At 52.5% G+C, this 19627-nt stretch overlaps 1 protein-coding gene across 13 annotated transcripts in view; it reads left to right on the top strand.

Moving 5' to 3' along the window:
• Positions 1-17682, top strand: part of Rnf220 (ring finger protein 220) — a 225590-nt gene extending 207908 nt beyond the window's left edge. For 3 of the 13 annotated variants that reach the window (XM_006503285.2, XM_011240588.2, XM_011240587.3), the window contains exons 6-15: positions 77-119; positions 3173-3294; positions 3634-3766; positions 11042-11138; positions 11316-11402; positions 11508-11563; positions 11696-11774; positions 15790-15898; positions 16018-16092; positions 16770-17681. In XM_006503285.2, coding sequence (XP_006503348.1) covers positions 77-119; positions 3173-3294; positions 3634-3766; positions 11042-11138; positions 11316-11402; positions 11508-11563; positions 11696-11774; positions 15790-15898; positions 16018-16092; positions 16770-16841 — 873 coding nt within the window. In that variant the 3' untranslated portion in view covers positions 16842-17681. Of the gene's footprint in view, positions 1-76; positions 830-3172; positions 3295-3633; positions 3767-11041; positions 11139-11315; positions 11403-11507; positions 11564-11695; positions 11775-15789; positions 15899-16017; positions 16093-16769 lie in introns of all 13 variants that reach the window. The other 10 variants (XR_003954995.1, XM_030253704.1, NM_025739.3 and 7 more) reach the window with 6 other exon arrangements.
• The last annotated feature ends 1945 nt before the right edge of the window (positions 17683-19627 follow it).

Below are 19627 nucleotides of genomic sequence, written 5' to 3'. Positions count from 1 at the left end.
GGGTAGGGACCGGGACTCCGGGCCGCGTGTGACGCTCTCCTCTCTCTTTTTGCATCTGCCCGGGATTTGCTCCCAGACCTTCCTGCGAGTGCGAGCCAACCGGCAAACCCGACTGAATGGTGAGTCCGGTCCGGCCCCTCCCTCCGCCCCACCCCCGGCCTCCTCCTCCCTCCACTGCCCGCAGCTCCTGGCTTGCCTGGGTCTCTTCATCATCGGGCCAACTGACTTCTTGGCAGTCCCAGCGGCTGAGAGTGCAAACCAAGGCTGCCGCCCTCAGTTTCCCCGTCTGTCTAATGGAGGGTTACGGGACTCGGCTCGTGCCCAAGCCTCTCTAAAGGGCCGAAAGAACCCTGGGGGACAATAAGTGTCGGAGAATGAGGAACAAGCGACACAATTCCACTCGGGAGCTCAGCTTTGAATTTGCAGACTGCTGGGACCTCACTATACAAGTCGGCAGGGCGCTGAGAATGTTTTTCTTCTAGTTTTTAATCAGTGCCCAGTAGTGTGAATGCAGCCTCTCTGCTGAGACTTGACAATGCAATGCGATCTGGAGTTCCCACGGCAACAGAACTAACTCGTCCCAGGGCTCTTTGAGTTATCAGTCGGCCCACATTTCACAAAGGTGATCAGCGTGGGCTCGACAGCTCTTAGAGGCCTTTTCTGAAAGCAGGCCGCGTATGCACTACCTGTCGGTCCCCCTTTTGGATTCAAACCTCTGGAGCATTCCTGTTTGCCGAACACAATTGAATGGTCCAGCTTTTTTGTGCTGACTGAGGTGTGGTGTAAGTTGGGGTTCGCTGTAAAGGGCGTAGGGTCTCTGGGCCAGCTGGTGAGTAAGAGCGTGGATGTTTAAGATCCCCAGCCCTTACTATTTGATTGTCACCTCTAAGCTTAGCCCGGTGTGGAAAAAAAAAGGAAGAGAACTCATTGTAGAAAGTCTCAGCACATAAGAGAGGAAAATACTACACGGTCTATAAATAAGGAAGCTGAGGCTCTGGAAGTTGAAGATCATTTGTTTCACATCACCAAATTAGTGTAGCTGAGCCATGATTAAAGGCTGATTATCCCTAAAACCTTTGCTGCTGCGGCCATGTCAAGTGCTTTGACTCATAGAGACAGCTTTAGGGACTGAACTAAACTCGCTACCACATTAAGGGAACCTTATACCTTGTTCAGGGCTTACAAGAATGGCGAGGGTAGAGCCAAGGCTGCCTGGCTGGCCTAGGAATGTCCATGTGAAACCCAGCCCATGGGGTAGTTGTCTGGCACTGCAGGGAGTCCTCTGCTGACGTAGGTGTTCTGGTCAAGGTGACCGTCTGACGATGCTGAATCATTTTTTCATTCAGTGATAGAATCTTTTGGTTTTGTTTTGAGATGAGCCGCCCCCCCCCCCGCACCCCACTTAGTCCAGGCTAGCCTGGAACTTATAGCACTCCTTCAGCCTCCCAAGTTGTAGGGTCACAGGCATTGAGCCACCAAATCCCGATTCAGTTACTAAGTTTTACAGAGTCAGCCTCTTACTTTCAGACCGGATGGGACTGTCCGAGACCTTTGTGGGCACACTACTCCACACTGCGTTTCCAAAAACTTCTTGGACCTTCGCCCCGTGCCTTTCTGATGTCTTGCGTGCTTTTTGTCCCTAGCCCTGCAGTGTCAAGCCTACCTATGCCTAAAGTTCAAAGCAGGGATCTGCGTCTATATGAACAAAGAGCCCAGAATATAGTCACATCGCTATAGTAGAAACATGGGAAATTGGAGAGATGAGTTAGACTCCAGACCTAGGTTCTAAAAGTTCATGTGCAGCTCTTGTGGCCTGGTAGGTTTCCCTTTGGCTTGGCTCTTTCTAGTGCTGTTCTGCCCGTAGAGAAACCCCCTGCCTCAGATCCTCAACAGGCGTGAGCCGGAGCCCTAGCTGGAACAGACTCACCAGTAAGGCTGAGGTGGGAAGGCTCTTGGTACCAGGGAACATCCCAGGCTGTAGAGTGAGGCCTGGTTTCTTGCTTTGCCTTTGATACTTTTGGCGTACTTTCACATGTCCCTTATAAGGTCTCTTCATCTGTTAAGCTGTGGGAAGACAACCTTTGCTTCAAGATGTGGATGTAATGGACCTCTCTGTGAGGTACTGGCTCTTAGACCACCACACAGGAGACCCTCCAGCCTTTAGCATACAGACTGACCTGTGGTTCCCTCCCCTGACCCCCGCAAGGTCAGCACACCTAAGAAAGTTCTTCCTGGCCCTCAGTAGTAAGCCTTGCCCTGCTTGACAAGTCCCCTCACCTTTCCACCGTCAGTCTGGCCTCACAGTGGCCATCACTTAGCCTGCCATTGCATTCTGGGAGTGGCAAAAGGGAAAGAATCTCTTGCTTTGACCCCTTCCTGCTTCAGTGACAGGAGGGCTGCAGAGAAGGATTAGTGAGCTAATTAGAAATGATTGCATCTCTCAGCATTAATTAGCAGTGCTGTGGGCTTGCAGTGTGCACTTTGGAACTGAGTCCCCTTTGGGACAGCATGGCAGGCAGGCAGGCCTCTGCCTCTGGGGCCTGCCAGCCCTCTGTACTGATTAGAGGTGATGGGACAGGTTTGGGTAAACACTGTAAGGCCTGTCCTCTCCAGGTACCCTGGGTCCTCTGACCTGCCTGCCCAATGTCTAGCCCAGACTCTATACTTTTACAACTGGGCCTCAGTGTCTTTTCTTTTAAAACGGGATCAGTAGAGACATCCGAGATACTGCTCTTGTCTTGATCTTAAGAGGTATGCTAGGTGCCATACTTCGGGGCATTGGCCCTGGGACAAAGGAAGCTTCTAGAGGGTGAGTCAATAAGATCAATTCAAGCTTTAGAGTAGCCTGGGATTCTAACCAGGAAGCTGCTCTTTAGGGTTGTATTTCCAAAGCCTGAGTAAGTGCTCTTCTGGGGACATACATGACTACACGGAGTATCTCTGCCTGCTGGACTCACTTGAGCACTGCAGCTCGGAAGGGTGTGCTGCTCTTGAGTAGACACTTCTTGCCCACCAAGGAGCAAGTCCAGGCCCCTGAGGACACGAGGCACTGAACAAAAGGCCGATGGCCGGCAGCAGGGCAGGGTGTGTCAGCTCTCCTGCGATACTCTAGTATGGAGCTACAGTGAGCATCCGCTTATTTTTGTGCCTTATTTTCTGTTTCTCCATGCAGCTCGGATTGGGAAAATGAAACGGAGGAAGCAAGATGAAGGGCAGGTATGTCCCCTGTGCAGCCGCCCCCTGGCAGGATCGGAGCAGGAGATGAGTAGGCATGTGGAGCACTGCCTGGCTAAGGTAGAGGGGCTGTGGCCGCCCACCTCCCTTCCTCCCCTCCCCTGACACTTGCTGCTGACTGCGCCTCATCTCTGGGCTCCTGGGCTCTCCCTGGGCTCTCCGCAGCCACTCTGCTCTTGGCTCTCCTCTGCTTTCATTCCCACTCACTCACTCCCTGTTTGGGCTCCCGTGGAAAATTCTGGGGAAGAGGCCCAGGTCTTTGATTGCCATATTGAGTGTATTTCACGGGAGCCCTTTGGTATCCTGAGCAGGGGCTAGGGCTGTGCCTTCCTTGCAGGCTGTGGGAGCTGTAGGGATGGATGGCCTGGGCGCTGCATGACCCTGCTCTGCTCTTCACAGAGGGAAGGCTCCTGCATGGCTGAAGATGATGCTGTGGACATCGAGCATGCGGACAGCAACCGCTTTGAGGAATATGAGTGGTGTGGGCAGAAGCGGATACGGGCCACCACACTCCTGGAAGGTGGCTTCCGAGGTATAAAGCAGCTGACAACTTGGGTGGTGGCACTCTGGTGACCAGGTCACTTCTGGTAGCTGGTCATCATTTCCACCACGTGGGAGCTCTTGCTCGTGGGGCTCCTTTGTGACCGTGCTGCCCGCCTGTGATGTGCATATTAAAGTGGTTGTATTTGGGTGGGGAAATGGAATTGTGAGGCTGCAAGCTAGCAGTGACGAGGGGGGCTCTCAGCCTCGGGTGATGCATTGAAGGTGACAGCCAAGCCGCGTTAGCACCTGCATAAAATATTAAAGGGACGGTTATGCATTTATCACTCCATCCCTCTTAAGGCTGATAAATGAGAATCCAGCAACCTGCTGTACACCTCCAGCACTAGGGGCCCTCAGGGCTTCTAGGCAAACACATTGCATTTTCCTCCTCCTCCTCCCCAGGTCTGTGTCAGGGAAATCAGTTACAGAGGAGAGAGTGAGTTATGGCAAAATTTGACCTCCCATGAGCTTCATTGGTGAATCTAATTTTAGCTCTGATCCCATCTCTTCTCCCATGGCGCCCTCTGCCCTGAAGGAAGAGGGGCCTGGGCTCAGCTGCTCCCTGCTTCCCTTGGGCTCTCCCCAATCGCTGCCGAAGAGTCTTCAGGGCCCTACCCGTCTCTGCTCCCTTCCTAGCTCCTGAGACAAGGGTTGGCTCCCTAGATGAGACAGAAGAATTGGTTAGGTGCCCAGGGTCAGTGTCCTCTTGTCAAGCTCTGTCACCATGGGCAAGAGAAAGAGGTACCTGCTTCTTGGCTTCTAACTCTTTCTGTGTAAAGCACAGCTGGCACTGCAGTTTGTGGTCATTAAGAGAGCCAGGCTGCATCCCATCTGCCTCCTGTTTTTCTGGGCAACACCCTTGAGATGGCCACTGTGTGTGGTCTTTGGGGGATCTCTCAGCAGGCTCGAAGGAGGGCCTTTGCCTCCGTAGAGCCATGACACCTGGTCTCCGGTGAGATCAAGTCTCTGCAGTGCCATCCAGTGCAGATGGGCACTGTGCCTCTGAGCTTGTTGCATGGTGCCCACCAGTCTGAAGACAAGTCAGAGCGTAAATCAGGAGGGTTAAACCAAACTGTTGCCACCCCCTAGGTAAGCAGCCTTAGTTGTCATTGCACAGAGCATTTCTGTCCTGGGGCTCTAGCAGGTCTGAAGCCTCTCAAGAATGAAGGATGGCGCTCATGAGCCCAGGAATGAGGCACATGGATGCTAGGGTGTGTGACCAGGTTTAGAAGGCAGTCTTGCTGAGTCAGTTCTGGAAGGCTGTTCTAGATTAGCTCTGCTGTCAGTTGCAACTGTTCACACCAACTGCAGCTGCTGCTTAGGTTTCTTGGCAAGGAACAGGACCCTGTGGCTCTTGGGCTCCTGGAGTGTCTGAATGGGTCAGGCTGCACAGGGCCCACTGCTTAAGCAAAGCCATTTCTGCATGGGATGTGCCAGCAGATGGGTGTCAGAGGCTCTCGGGCCTCGGGTAGGTATCATCTTTCTGGGTGTGTTTACACTGCGAGGTTGATCCTTTCAAGAATTCCTGAGGAGAGTTCAAAGAGGGCTTTTCTTTGAGCGATTTGGAGAGCGAGAATGAGACTTGAAGAGGGAATGGGGCCGGAGGGGCCTTTATCTGCAGAGAATTGCTCCAGCTTTCCTGATAGAAGCTGCTGCCGCCTCTTAAACAGCTTAGTGCAGTCAAAAGACAGGCTAACTTGAAAGGCTGTTTTACAGCGAGATCAGCGGGGGCCACGAGGCAGAAAGTGGAGCCTCCTCAATGGGAGGGGCTATCAAAGAGAGGCCCTGGCTGATCCTGACTGCCTCTGCCCCTGAAGCCCATCTGCAAAAGCTGGCCATCTGTCAGCCGACCCTCCCTGGCCAGGACCAATAGGCCCAACTCTTGGGGGGGGGGGTTGGGTGTGGCCCTGCCAGGCTGCTGGTGTCAGTGCAGTGCATTGATCGCCGCCGGGCGGGCTGGGCCGCAAGCTGGGCAGCTCCTGCTTAATGTGATTGAAAGGCAGTTAAAATGGCGGTGACCTTTTCAGGAGGAATTAGATTGCCTGCCAAGACCGGTTAGAGGGAGTGATAACGCCAGCCGAAGAAGCTGCCCGGCCGACTTCAGAGAGGGAGGCAGAGGCAGGATGAGCAGGAGAGTAGCGAGGCCCATTTAAGCCGTCCTGTGCATGCTGACAGCAGAGATTGCTGTCCTTGTTAGATATGAAAGAGTTGAAGAACTGTGATAAGTCCCTGCATCCCTTCATTCCTCTGTCCCCCCTCCCAGACTAGGGTCCCCTCGTCATCCTCAACAGAGCTTCCTACATGGTCAGACCGGCTGCCTTGAATGTAATCTAGGCAGTGGTCTAGCAAGAGTCATGGTGAAGACACTTGGCTCAGAAGAACAGGCTGTGAGCTTGAGAGCCTGGGGTTAATGACAAGGAGGGTCAATGTCTCAGGACAAAAGAGAGCAAGAGAACGTCGAGGGAGGTCGGTCTACAAATAGATTCTTATTTATTTAGAGAGGAGATCTCACTATGTCACCCCAGCTGACCTGGAACTCGCTGTGTAGACCACACTGGCCTCAGACTCGAGTTTCATCTGCCTCTGCCTCCCAGTACAAACAGATTAAGAAACAGAAATAAAGCCTGGGGAAATGAGGAAAGTCTTGTAGAGAGCAGCTCGTCTGACCCTCGGGTCTCAGAGCACTCTGGGCTGTGCACTCCGCTGCCGCCTGCTCACTTGAAACCTCAGGTCTTTTGCACTGCTCGTGGTGTTGCATATGGGCAGAACCCAGGGCCCAGTGCTTCATCTAAAGATACAACAATTAGGGTAAAAGGTGCTTTTCTGGGATACTCTGCCAAACCTAGGCAGAAGAGATGTCTTCAGGCTAGAGAAATGGGCCACAAGGGAGGCAGCCTTGGGATAACTGTGACCATGTGACCTCCATCCTCAAGGAGCCATGTGACCAATGAGTAAGGGCTCGATTTTCCTCTTATTCCCTACCTCCTCTGTCTTAGAGGTGTGGGGTGCTGGGCTGTAAGTCCTCCCTTGTATCGGTTGCCAGTAAGAATTCACTTGTCCAGACTTGGGGAAGCCAGAACTCAGTACAACTAGAAGGATCAGTCTGCTCAAAAGGATGTGGAAAAGATTAGTTTTAAATAAGGTGGCTGTTATGTTGTGGGCCAGGAGTGGTAAGATGGTTCACTTCCCAGGATGATGCTCAGGAAGTGGCAAGTGTGTGCACCTTTGTCTTTGAGCCCTGGCTGAAGCCCCTTTCAGGGTGACGTAGGTTAGAGACAGTATTTCTCTTCTCAATCCCAGCGCTCCTGATGCAGACACAAATGGGTCTCTAATTCCAAGGCCACCTTGGTCTACATAGTTGGTTCTAGACCAGCCAGAGATACAAAGTCTGTGTGTGTCTTGGGGTGGGGAGGGTGCTAAGGTAGTGGTTATGAGGGCTGCTGCCCCGCCAGATCTTGCCTAGGGTCTCTTGTCTTAGATTAAGGCTGGGTCTAAGCACCCTGCGATTATGAGAGAACAGCAGCTAGAGGCAGCTTCAGCACAGTTCTTTTTAATAACTGTTGATAAGGTAACCAACAGATTATGAAACAAGAGTGTGCAAGGTGTGACTCCACAGGTATGGGCCAAGATGTGAGCCCTAGTTGCCAAAAATGTCTGATTGCCACTGTGCTCCTAGCCCTGTGGGTGACACGTGTTGCAACAGTACCACTGGAAACGGGTTTGGAATGGAAGGAAGGTATAGGTGGCTGCCTTCTCACTCTCCACCTCCTTCCATTTATGATGGCTGCCTGTTGGGAGGGGTGTGGCTAGGAGCAAGGCTTCTTCTGTCCCCTGTGGCACTGGACAGGATTTAATCACCTTTTGGAACACAATTGTTAAGCGGGAACAGAGGGAGTGTTGGCAGAAAGAGCAAGTATCAATGGTTTAAGCGGCGTCTGTCTCTGTGACTCTCCTGATGTGAGGCAGTGAAACGCGTTATCGAGAAGGCCCGGAAAGTGGCTAAGTGCGTTTGACACACGCCAACTCCCTGCCTCCACACTGGATAATTGCATTGTCAACTGTTCAGCGAGGTGGCAGGTGACACTGCAGGCCGATTGATTGTCCCGCATCGTAGCTCCCCAGACTGTCAGCTCCCCAATCGATGGCGTTTACACAAGACACCGTAACTGCATCTGTAACTAATTCCAGTGTAAAACTCCCCGGAAGCTGCTGCCCCTGCCCTCCCTGTAGGCAAGCACTGGGCTCTAGAAGCCCCAAGACTTTCCTTTCTTCCCAGGCTCTGGTTTGGCTGGGAGCAGCAGGTGAGGAAATCAATGGTTCTTTTTTGTGTGTGTGTGGTTTCAGGTTCCAGGATGTTACTGCCCCCAGTAAACGGGCATATCCAGTTTCTCAATCGATCATTTGATCAATTGATTAAATTAACACTGATTCTCCCCCCCCCTCAGTGGCTCAGGAAGAAATGAGTTTATGGGAGCAGGATCATTTTCATAAAATTTAGACTTACATATCATTTTGGCACTTAGCTGGGCTGCAGGCGTTCACTCAAGGGAAGGGAACGGTGCCAGGCACTGTTGCCCATCAGACTTAGTTTGCCAGCCATTTTGTCCCTTTCATCTGGAGCAGAACCATCGCAGAGGGGCCTCCCTGGTGACCAGCAGCTGGTCTGGACCGTCTTGGAGGTCCTAGGGACCAAGTTGCTTGCTGCGTAGCAGCAGCAGGAGCAGCAGCTTGCCTGCCCTTCCTGGAGCTCATGGAAGAGGGGCCAGAGACTTGGAAGGGAGCTGTCTGTGCCATCTTGCTTCTGAGTACTGGCTTGGGATACTCCAGCAGCTGAGAACATAAAATGACAGTGGAGCTTCCTCTCCAAGATGGAGGAGGGGCAAGCTGGCACGGTTGCTTTCGGCATAAAATGGCTTTATGGCCGTTTCTTTTTATTATGATTCTGCCAGAAGTCAGCAAGTGACATTTCATTAAGAAAATAAAGTTTAATGTGCTGGGAAGGAGGTTGAAGCAGGTTGGGGCTGGTACCGGAGTAAAATTGGTGGTGGCAGCCTGTTGGGAACACCTGTGGGGATAGGGAGAGGTTCCCCACATCTGTCTCAGCTGGGGGATGGAATGAGTATCAGTAGAAGACTGCTCAGGCCAGAGGCAGACAGGCCTTTTCTTAGACGAATCATGCCCGCCCTTTTTGCTCCTTAGTGAGAACAGAAGGTTGCTGCCAAACTGGGGCAAGACTTGATAAATTTCTCTGGGCACTAACCAACGAGGCCTGGTCTTCCTCGTGGTGCCAGGTTCACAAGTATTCAGCCAGTGCTGCTGTGGTGTGTGTTGTCGATGACGCTGAGTGGAGTCAGGCTTGTGACCCTTGAAGTTTGCAGTGTGGTAAGGAACAGTATTGGCACAGTAAATATGATCTGAGAGTTGGACATCAAGGAAGGGGCCACTCAAGCACCCGGAGGATGGGGACCAGATCCTGAAACTGTTCATACCAGGCCAGAGAGGGTGGCCTCCAAAAGGTGAAAGAATGTAGGAGGTGAAAGGTCATTCCTTCAGCAAGAGGAAAGCGTTTGAGCTCAGAGGTGGTACTAAAGACTCTTTAATTTTTCCCACCACACGAGTGGCTAAGCTGGGCTGGCAGGGCATACGAGGCTGCTGCTGAGTTGCATGCACTTGGGGCTGGAAGCTGGTGGGGTTTGGCAGGGCTTATGGGGTACAGGCTGTAAGTGAACCTGATAGCTACATTCTGATTGATGGCGGAGTTTGTCTCCCAAACTGTCAGAGGGTTTATAGAGGTGCCACTCACCCTCAGGGTGGGAATTGCTTGTCAGGACACCTGGCTGTGAATAGGAGACAGAGCTGTAACTTGGTGTTTTCTCAGCTTAATGGCTCTGCAGCTGACCTGCCTGCTGCCTCAAGTGTGTCAGTCCCTCTGGGTAGGCGCCAAATGAGGACTGTCAGGAAGATAGAGCCCAGGCACTGACTAGCTTCAGGGGTAGCTGGCTGGAATGAATCTTAGACCATAGACTGAGGGATAAAGGGGAAGAGTCAGGGAAAAGGACTGTCAGAAAGGACATCCTGGTGTACTGAACAGCATGAGGGGAAGTTGTTAGCTGTGTCTAAGACATGGCAGGCAGTCTTCGTGTCTGCACACCACACAGGAGTTCTGGAGCAAAGTGACCAGGTTGGAGCCTGGCCTGATTGGTGTATGCATTGGGAGCCATTGATGGATACGAGCAGAAGTCATTGGACTGAGGCAGAAAGAACACATTCCTGAGATGACTGGGCAGAGCTCTGAGCTTCCTCTTTGATGCAAAAGATGATGCTTCTAACCCTTTTGGGAAAAGCCCTTCATTTCCTTTGTCCCTGGCAGAACTGCTGGTCCGGCTAGTAAGATGTCACCTGAGACCCACAAGGACAAAAATGCAGGGACAGCTCTTTGGTCTCTGACCTTGGCCTATGAGGAAATGTTCCGGGAGTCAGAGGCCACTTGGCGAATTAAACAGGCTTGGTAAGGCCTTAGTAGCTCATCCTTTACATTAGCCAAGAGTCTGCATTTGGTTGTGCCAAATGCCCTCTGGGGATCAACAGCCTCTGGCCTCAGCCTTCCATGCCCAGCCTAGCTGCCTTCGAGGCTACCCTGAGGCATCGTGCGTGTGCTCCTCCCGTGTCTCCCTTTCTAATCCCTTTCTAACTGCACTTGTCCAGGAATCTGGGCTGTGTGAGGTGGAGATGAATAATTAATGTCAGGCGCTTCAGACACCAAATATTTGAACAGCTGCCTGGTGTTTTTGCTGGCAAAGGACCTAGTGGCCCAAATCAGGATGTTGGCTGGGGGGTCCTACTCTATGGCTCTGATTGGCCTTAGCCAGCTTTTTTTCCTCTCTAATGGCTCTCAAGCTAGACAGTTGAGATAGAAGGATGCTCAGGTCCTAGCTGGGATGACCTTTTGGATCTGAGTTTCTCTACCCTCTTGTTGCTCTTCCTGGAACTGGAAAACAGATATATAGGAGGCCTGTCACAGCGTCCTCTAGTAGTGTGTGAATGTGAGTCTATGAGCAGAGACAACCTGAAGCTCCATGCGTACATTTAAAGGCTAGGGAGGAGTACAGAGAAAGGGGTTGGAAGTAACCAGTAATCACCTGAGTGTCTGCTTGGACGTCACTCTGTCTCATCTCCGAACTAATTCCCACCTGGGAGCAGCAGGAAGGGCACCCCTGGGCTAGTTCCTGGCCTCTGGCCCTTCTTAACATTCTGCTTCCCACAGGCTCCGGCTTCGTCATGTGCAGTGGCAAAGAGAACCCAGACAGTGACGCTGACCTGGATGTGGATGGAGATGACACACTGGAGTATGGGAAACCACAGTATCCTTGGGGCAAAGTGGGGCAAGCCAGCAGTAACAAAAGTAGCTGGTGCCTCTAAAATGTAATCATACTCCTGGAGCCAGTCACAGCTTTCAGGGGGCAGGGGCACTCCTGAGCATTCAGAGCCCTTGTGTCCTACTGCAACCTTGGGTCTATTGTCCTTGACCACCATGCCAGATACACGGAGGCTGATGTCATCCCGTGCACAGGAGAAGAGCCTGGTGAAGCCAAGGAGAGAGAGGCACTCCGGGGCGCAGTCCTAAAGCAAGTGTGGGCAGAGGCGTGGCCAGTGTGTATGGAGGGATCGCTGGAGGCAGGGCTCGGCTCTCCTGCAGCCTCACTTAGTTCTCTCTCCTTCCTTTCCTCTAGTGGTGGCCCTCCGAGCACCCGCATCACACCTGAGTTCTCTAAATGGGCCAGTGATGGTAAGTCCTGACCCAGGTTAGCAGGATTGGGGGTGGGAGAGAACATCTTTAGATGGTGGTGACTGTCTCAGTCCTTGCACTCACCTGTGCTGTTCATCTAGCCAGAGTGTGAGTTGAACTTTGTCCCTACAGAGATGCCATCCACCAGCAATGGTGAAGGCAGCAAGCAGGAGGCCATGCAGAAGACCTGCAAGAACAGCGACATTGAGAAGTAAGTGTGGTTGGTTGGGAAAGGGGCCCTTTATAAGCAGGAAGGCCTGCTGCCAGGGCTTCTGGCCCTCTGAGTACAGCTCAGCGCTGCTGCCCTGGGCGCACAGCCGGCTGTGGAGCCCAGCTGGTGCTAAGCGTGACTCTGTGAATTGATCACTGGGCCATGGCCCTGGGAGCCTTGGTGGAGAGGAACAAACAGTACTTTCCTGCCCGCTGTAGCTGCCCCCGCTGAGGAACGTGATGTATGGCCGCCCGGCCCAGCCAGTGCATTTGATTCATCTCCAGTTTCTGTTTCTTAATCGGGAGCTAAATTGGTTTCATTTTTCTTGTCCCGGGTGGCGCTTGCAGCAGGTTTTAGGCAGGAGCAGTGGGTCTCATCACTTCCAGTAGGAATTTTGGCCAGGGTTCTCCAGCAGAGGAAAAGGAGACCCATTGTGACTTTACCCAGTGCTGCTGGACAGCACTGCAGGGATCTGATGTCAGCTGGCCATCCCACTACCTTTCCAGAAGCCTGCCAAGGCCCAGTGCTGGCCCCCGGAGGTGCGGTTGTCCAGTGTTGGCCGCTGGAGGTACGGTTTTCCAATGCTGGCCCTGGGAGGTGCGGTTGTCCAGTGTGTGCTGCCTGGAGTGGCTGCCGTTGGCCTCTGTTTCTCTCTGAACCTGCCCCTCCCTCCAACTGGAGGATAGGTTGCCTAGGGTTAAAGGGTAGCCTCTTCATTCTAGGGCCAGTGTTCCATCTTGCCTCCTGCCAGAAGGGTGGCTTGCAGGCCAGTGCAGGGCTGGGTCAGTGGCCTGGGTCACCTCCCATTTGTTTCCCTCCATTTTGTGTTGTCATAAATTCATTCCAGCCCGTTGTGCTTGATCAGTTTATCTCGGCCGGGGCCGCAAGTGCTGCTGGCATGATGTATGGGCCGCAGCGCAGGGCCCGGCTGCCCATGAATCACCGCAGCTGCTCCGTGTCAGCGCCGGAGCGGGCCATACGGATTCGGTGCAACCAGCTTAGGGAGGGGGGGTGACGTATGGATGTTTATTTAATAATTCTCTCCTACTCCAGCTGAGCAGGGCGGGCGGGGCTGTAAGAGGCTCCCACCCTCGTCTGGAGGGGCTGCTCATAAATCAGAAAGACAAGATCATTAATCAAGGATGGCGCCTGAGGGGGAGGCAGGGGCCATGGCAGTGGCCATCCATGCAGGTGCCACCCACCCAAGGCTGGGGACGCCAGCTTTCCTGTCCACCTGTGTGAGCACAGGCACCAGTGGGCGGGGCACTCGAGGACAAGGTGGGGGCTGATTTCTGCTATATATACAGAGGTTTCCGCCAGATCCACCAAGATGGATTCTTTTCAGTCCCCAGGACATCCTCGTTCACCAAGTACAGGTTCCAGCCCTAGGTCCGTTTTATACCCAAGAAGGGGGACAAAAGGAGCCAGGGCTTCTTCCTCCAGGAGTCTGACCACAACATCCATGCCCTAAAGGGGCTCAGAAAAAGCTCACAGCCATGCCAGCCATGGTATTGCACCAGACGGATTGCCCTCTGTGTGGCTCTGCAGGGCTCGGGGCTGACCTTAGAAAACTGGGAAAGCATGGCTCCTCCTCTGTGTTGAAAGAGTGCCAGTCCACACAGGGGTGGTCAGTACCACAGGGATGGTCCGGATAGCATTGAGCAGGTTGCCAAAGAAGCCAGTTGGTTTTTGTTTGTTTATTTTGTTTTTGTTTTTCAAGATAGGGTTTCTCTGTGTAGCCCTGGCTGTCCTGGAACTCACTCTGTAGACCAGGCTGGCCTCGAACTCAGAAATCCACCTGCCTCTGAGTGCTAACGCGGGAGAGGAGGATAATGGCTTCCCAGAGCCTTGAGATTGAGCAAGGAGCTCCAGGGAACCTGCCAGCACTAAAGAGCTGGCATAAACCCTTTGGGTGTTCCTGGAGACGGAGGATATGGGCCCATTGTGTACAGCCACCAGAGAGACGCATTCTGTATTGCTGCTGATATACTAAAAAAAAAAAAATAGAGATCGAAATTTGTTGTACATTAAATACTACTACTACCAACTAGGCATGGTAGTCCATTCCTGTAATCTGAGTTTGAGGCTAACCTAAACTGAATATTAAATTTGAGGTTAGCCTGGGGTATGCAATGAGACAAAACAATAAACATGTTCTCATGATCTTGCCTATATATACTTTCTTCTGACAGTTGTGTCCAGTAGTCACAGACCACCTGTAAGTTCTGCAGCTTTGTGAACACGTTGTCCCCATGCTTGCTGAATACCCCCTTGCTCCAGAATACCACCTCAGTCCAGTCATAATGGAGTGCGACTTTGAAACCTCCCTCATTCTGTCAGAGCCCACCCCTTACCCCAGTTGCTCAGAACAGGTTCCTGCTGCTGGCTGGAGGAGTGGCTTCACTCTGTGCTTGCTTGCCACTAGCCTGCTAGGGCTCGTGGGCTGCTTGTCATTTGTTCTAGCTTTCCTTGGCCTGGAGCCACATCTCCTTGTAAGCAGTATGGACTTGGTCTGCCACAGCCTGGGCAGGCTACCTCAGTTCTTCACATGTAAGGCGAGCATCTTCTCACAGGGTTTTGGGAAGTCTAAATAATTGGTAAGAAGCCCGGCAGTTAATAAGTACTTAGTAGATTTTAGCTGTTTGTTTAGCATTGTCATTTCCTAGGGCACATTCCCAGTACCATTGCTTGTTCTCCTGCGGTTTGGAGGGTTGGGAGGGTCCTTGGAAAGGTGCTAAGTACTCCTTGTTCACCGGTGCTAAGTACTCCTTGTTCATGCTGTGCCTGCATCTCTTCTTTCCCTAAAAGAAGACCGGCATGTTTTCTCATGCTCATGTGTCCCACTTAGGACTTATGTCACTAGTAAATAGTCACTGATAATGTGTTTAGGCAAGTGAGCCTCTGCCTTGAGGGAACTCTTGCTGAGTTTATGTTAGTAAAGTGATCCCTAGAAACCATAAGGATGAGGAGCAGGGGGTGCAGCTCAGTTGGACAAATGCCTTCCAATATTAAAAGCCCTAGATAGACTCCCAGCACTCAGAAGGAAGGGCAGGACGTACTTTTTAAAAATGCCATGATAAAATCTTAAACTTTATATGTTCATCTAAAAAAATGGGGGGCCCAGAGAGCCCAATGTGTGGAGCGCACTGGCTGCTCTGAGGACTGGGGTTCAGTTCCCAGCACCTACCTGGCAGCTCAGAACCATGTGTAACTCCAGTTGCAAGGGATCCTGATGCCCTCTTCTGGACTCCACAGGCACAACACCTATGTGCTTAAAATTAAATTTTGTTTTCTTTGTTGTTCAAGATAGAGTTTCTTTGTATAGTCCTGGCTGTCCTGGAACTACCCCTGTAGACTAGACGAGGGGTTGAGGTCAGCCTGGGCTGTTTGGAGTTGTTTTTTGTTTGTTTTATTTGGGGACAGGGTGTCACCGTGTAGCTTTGGTTGTTGTCCTGGGACTCCCTTGTAGACCATTTAAAACCCACAGAGATCAAAGACATGTACCACCATATCTAGGAGACCAGGGTTTTGATTTTGTGTTTGTTTTGTTGGTTTTTGTGGGTTTTTTGTTTTGTTTGTTTTCGAGACACAGTTTCTCAGTGTAACAGAGCCCTGGTTGTCCTGGAGCTGTCTCTGTTAACCAAGCTGGCCTCAAACTCGTAGAGATCTGCCTGCCTCTGTCTCCCAAGTGCTGGGATTAAAGACATGCGCTGCCACCACCTGGCCAGTTAGACCAATCTTTAAAAAGAAAAAACAAAAAAACCAAAGAAATCCATAAAGGCCCCAGCGTAGTGGTGTGTTAAGAGCCGACTGAAAACAGGCTGATTGAAGACCAGTAGGTTGCTGGCTGTTGCCAAGCACCTGCCTTAGATACTGATCAGGTGATGTGCAAGGGCGGATCCTAGCTCTCCCCTGGGAGTGGTTGGCAAGTGGAGATGTTGAGAAGAGATTCTCCGTGGGATTCTGGGTCTAAGGTTCTACCTCCACCCTCCTACCCTGTGTGTTGTCTTTACAGAATCACCGAAGAGTCAGCTGTAACTACATTTGAGGCTCTGAAGGCTCGGGTCCGGGAGCTTGAACGGCAGCTATCTCGGGGGGACCGATACAAATGCCTCATCTGCATGGTAAGTAGGAAGGAGTCAAGGCGTGCTCTCGGTCAGCTCAGTGCCCTGTGGGCTTAGAAAGCGGCCTTCAGAGGGTGAGCATACTTCAGCGACCCTTTCTCTGCCCACCTCCTCCCTAGGACTCTTACTCGATGCCTCTGACGTCGATCCAGTGTTGGCATGTGCACTGTGAAGAGTGTTGGCTGCGGACTCTGGTGAGGTGGCGAGGTGGCGTTAGACTGAGTGGGTGGGCAGCTGTTAGTGGCACTGTCCAGATGTTCACATTCTGATTGCACCTGCTTGGGGGAGGCAAGGAACAGCCTGAAGTCAGGAATTCACCCCCAAGTTGAATGTGTTGTCTGCACCCTCATTGAAGGTTTATTCAGTTCTACCCTCCACGCACTCACTGCAGGTGCCCTCCTTCCCACCCCTGTCAGAAAGATGCTGGTAGTGAGTGGATAAGCCAGACGAGGAGGGCCTCTGCCCCTCCCCCTCCCATTACTAAGCTCCTTCTGCTCCTGCCCTGTTCTTAACTCGGGAGCAGCCATTAAAATGTCGCCCGGAGACAGCAATAAAAGGCCCGGACGTGGGCTCTGTGTCCTGATCAAAGGCCGCATGTAATCTCGTTAGGGCCAGGCAGCCACAGCTGGACCCAGCCTTGTTCTCATTACCCGGGCTCCTGCTGTGGGGCCGGCCAGGCGGTTTGATCCTGGCGTCTCCCCAACACAGGAGCATGTCTGCCTGCTCAGAAGCAACCCATGCATCCCTAGCCTGGCTGACAAGAATGAGGGCCCAGCACAAACTGATGCGGGAAAAAATGGCTGCAGGCCTGGTGCCCATGTGTACAAACATGGCATGCCGTTCTGAGCCCTCCCCTTTCTTCTCTCTTCAGGGTGCCAAGAAGCTCTGCCCTCAGTGCAACACCATCACAGCCCCCGGAGACCTGCGGAGGATCTACTTATGAGCTAGCTGTCTAGGCAGGCCTTGCCTCGAGCAACGCCCCTGCCCAGCCTCTGTGACAGTGACTCCCTCTCCCCTTGTACATACTCTCACACAGGTTCCCCTTGTACATACATGCACATACACACCCAAACACACATAGAGGACTCTGGAGCCGCAGTGGGACAGCCCTGCCTGCTTGTTCTTCTGAACTTGGGGACCATGCCTCTTTGGGCTCTGCTTCCAGGATGGTTTGGGAAGCATAGCAGGGCACGGCTCGGCTCCTGAGATCCATCCCCTAGACTGACTGACCGACAGACACACAAACACCAGACTGAAGCACATGTAATATAGACTGTGTATGTTTACAATGTTGTGTATAAATGGGACACTTTGCCCTCTACCACCTCCCCTTTGGTTGTATGATTTTCTTCTTTTTTAATGACTCCTGGAAGCAGTGCCCCTTCAGAGCTGGCTGGGAGCTTGGCTCAGCCACCTCTTAGGGTGCCTGCCTCTGCCATGGCATCCTGTCCCTTTCCCATGTGCTCGGTGTTCAGTGGTGTATATTTCTTCTCCCAGACATGGGGCGTGTGCCCCAAGGGGTCTGATCCCCTCCTTAGTCTTAGCTCATGGGGCGGCTCATGAGGAGCTGGGGGCAGGGTAGAATGGGACCGAGCAGGAACAGAGGCTGCAGTTGGGCTGGCTGACTGAGGGTGCCTGGCTGCCCAGCCTGCGGTAGCCGTGCTCCCTGCCCTCCTGTGGCCCTATGGTGTGATGCTGTGTCTGTATCTATGTGTCTATACAAAGGTACTTGCCCTTTCCCTTTGTAAACTACATTTGACATGGATTAAAACAGTATAAACAAGCTGCTGTCTGTGTTTGAAGATCTTCTGGGAAGGTGGTGGCTGAGCCAGTTGAGAGGGTCATCCTGTGCAGCGTTACACTGCAGTGTGTGAAGTCATGGGTGGGGGGTGGCATCCGGAAGCATCCCAGCAGGTGTGGGGGGTAGGGCTGAGGATCTGGGCTCCTGGCTATTGATGGGTAGGGGCTCTAGGTTAATTCCTTATCGATGTAGAATCGTCAGCTCATTAATCACAAAAGAGGTCAGAGCTTGGGGTACAGAGGGGATGTAAGCTCTAGTCCCCAACCTAGGGCAGAAGCAGCTACAGACAAGTCACACAAGCTCTGGGTCTCTCTTACCTTTCAGTCTCCTGAAATGTGCCATAGATCATCTGAGTTCCAGGGAATAGGGGTAGCCTGGGATAATTCCTGCCTAGATCCTCAGGTAAAAGCAGACCTTCAAGTAAAGGACTGCTCTTAGCTGCCAGGACTCAGAGCACCTTGTTAGCTCGACAGCTCCCCACTGCCAGTGAAGTAGCTGGATGCTTCCTGGCAGAGGGTTCAGGAAAGCCCTCACCAGAGAAATGTGAGAAAAAGATGGTTGCTCAGACTCGGGGGGACTTCTTTTTGGGGTGCCTGCAAAACCACAGCAATCTGGTCTAGTTGGCAGCCCCTGCTTCCCTTTGCAAGCCCACTGTCTTGGAATCTGGAAGAGCCCCTTCATGGTCCTCATGCCCTGCTGGGTGCCACCGAATATCCTGAGCACTGCTGGTAGGCTGGAAATCCAGCCTACCTGGCCTCCAGTGCAAAGTGAAGCAGCCCTCTGATGCCTGTGAAGAGGTGATCTGTCTCAGCGGTCAGTTCTGAGCAGCCAGATGTGTCTCATGTCTCTGCTCTCCCTTTCCCCTGCCCTGGACTCATCGGGCCCTCGACAGCTGCTTACCCCAAACTCGAGGGTTGGGGGGCATACACTCTCTAACCTGGCACATTTAACAGGGCATTCATTCCACCAAAGCATGCTTTAAGCTATCTCATGGCACAGGCAACACTGCCACCTGTTGGCCATGGCTAGGGATGTAAGCATATCTCCAAGGAAGCAGAAAAGTAGCAGAGAAGCTCAGAGGTTGAGGCCGGGAGGAGACAGCTGGCCCCTGGAGACTTGGGGATCTACTGCCCCGAGAATATTAGAAGTTTCCCACCCACAGATTTCAAACTGCCTGCCAAACTCTGAAAGCCCTTCTCTCAAACCCAAGACCCTTGATCACAGAAAGTTCATTCAATCAACAACTATTTGACTACCTAACCTACTATGTGCGCAAATTGTGCAGCTGTGACTTTCAGCACAGTAGGTGGTACAACTGAGTACGGCCATCTTTGCTGCTGGAGGGTACTGAGTGGGACTATATGAGAAATGAAAGTGGTGTTTTGGCCTGAGAACCCTGGTTCTGCCTTCCAAGACAAGAATCATTGCATTCTCCCTCCCTTTGAGCATGGCAGCCATTCTGCCCCACACGCACATTGTCCTCCCCTTAAATACACAGCCACCAAATCCCTCTAATTCGGCAGCTCCCTAACAAAGTGTTGTGGCACCAAGCAGGCCCCAGGCCCCAGATACCCAAATCCTCAGCTCTCGCTGCTGTCTGCCTCAGATCCCCAGACTGTAAGGTCAAGAGACAGCCTCTCTGGGTTCAGGCCCAAGCAGGAACAAGGCTTCCCACTGCGGGGCTATGTCCTTGCAGCGAGCGGGGTCACAGACCTGCTCCCCAGCCTCCCTCTGCTACTCTGCAGCACCTTCCAGGCACGAACTCAAAATTCAAAGCAGGCACGCTAGCATAGGCTGTTATCCCAGTACCTGGGAGGCAGAGACTCCCAAGCTCAAAATCATCCTCAGCTACATAGTGAGATTGAGGCAGCCTGGGCTACAAGACACACAGACACACAGACACACACTCATTCCCCCTCCCCACACCA

This window comes from Mus musculus, chromosome 4 (assembly GCF_000001635.26).
Source record: "Mus musculus strain C57BL/6J chromosome 4, GRCm38.p6 C57BL/6J".
NCBI lineage: Eukaryota > Metazoa > Chordata > Mammalia > Rodentia > Muridae > Mus > Mus musculus.
The sequence above is the reverse complement of the archived record's forward strand: the minus strand, read 5'-3'. Positions and strand labels throughout refer to the sequence as shown.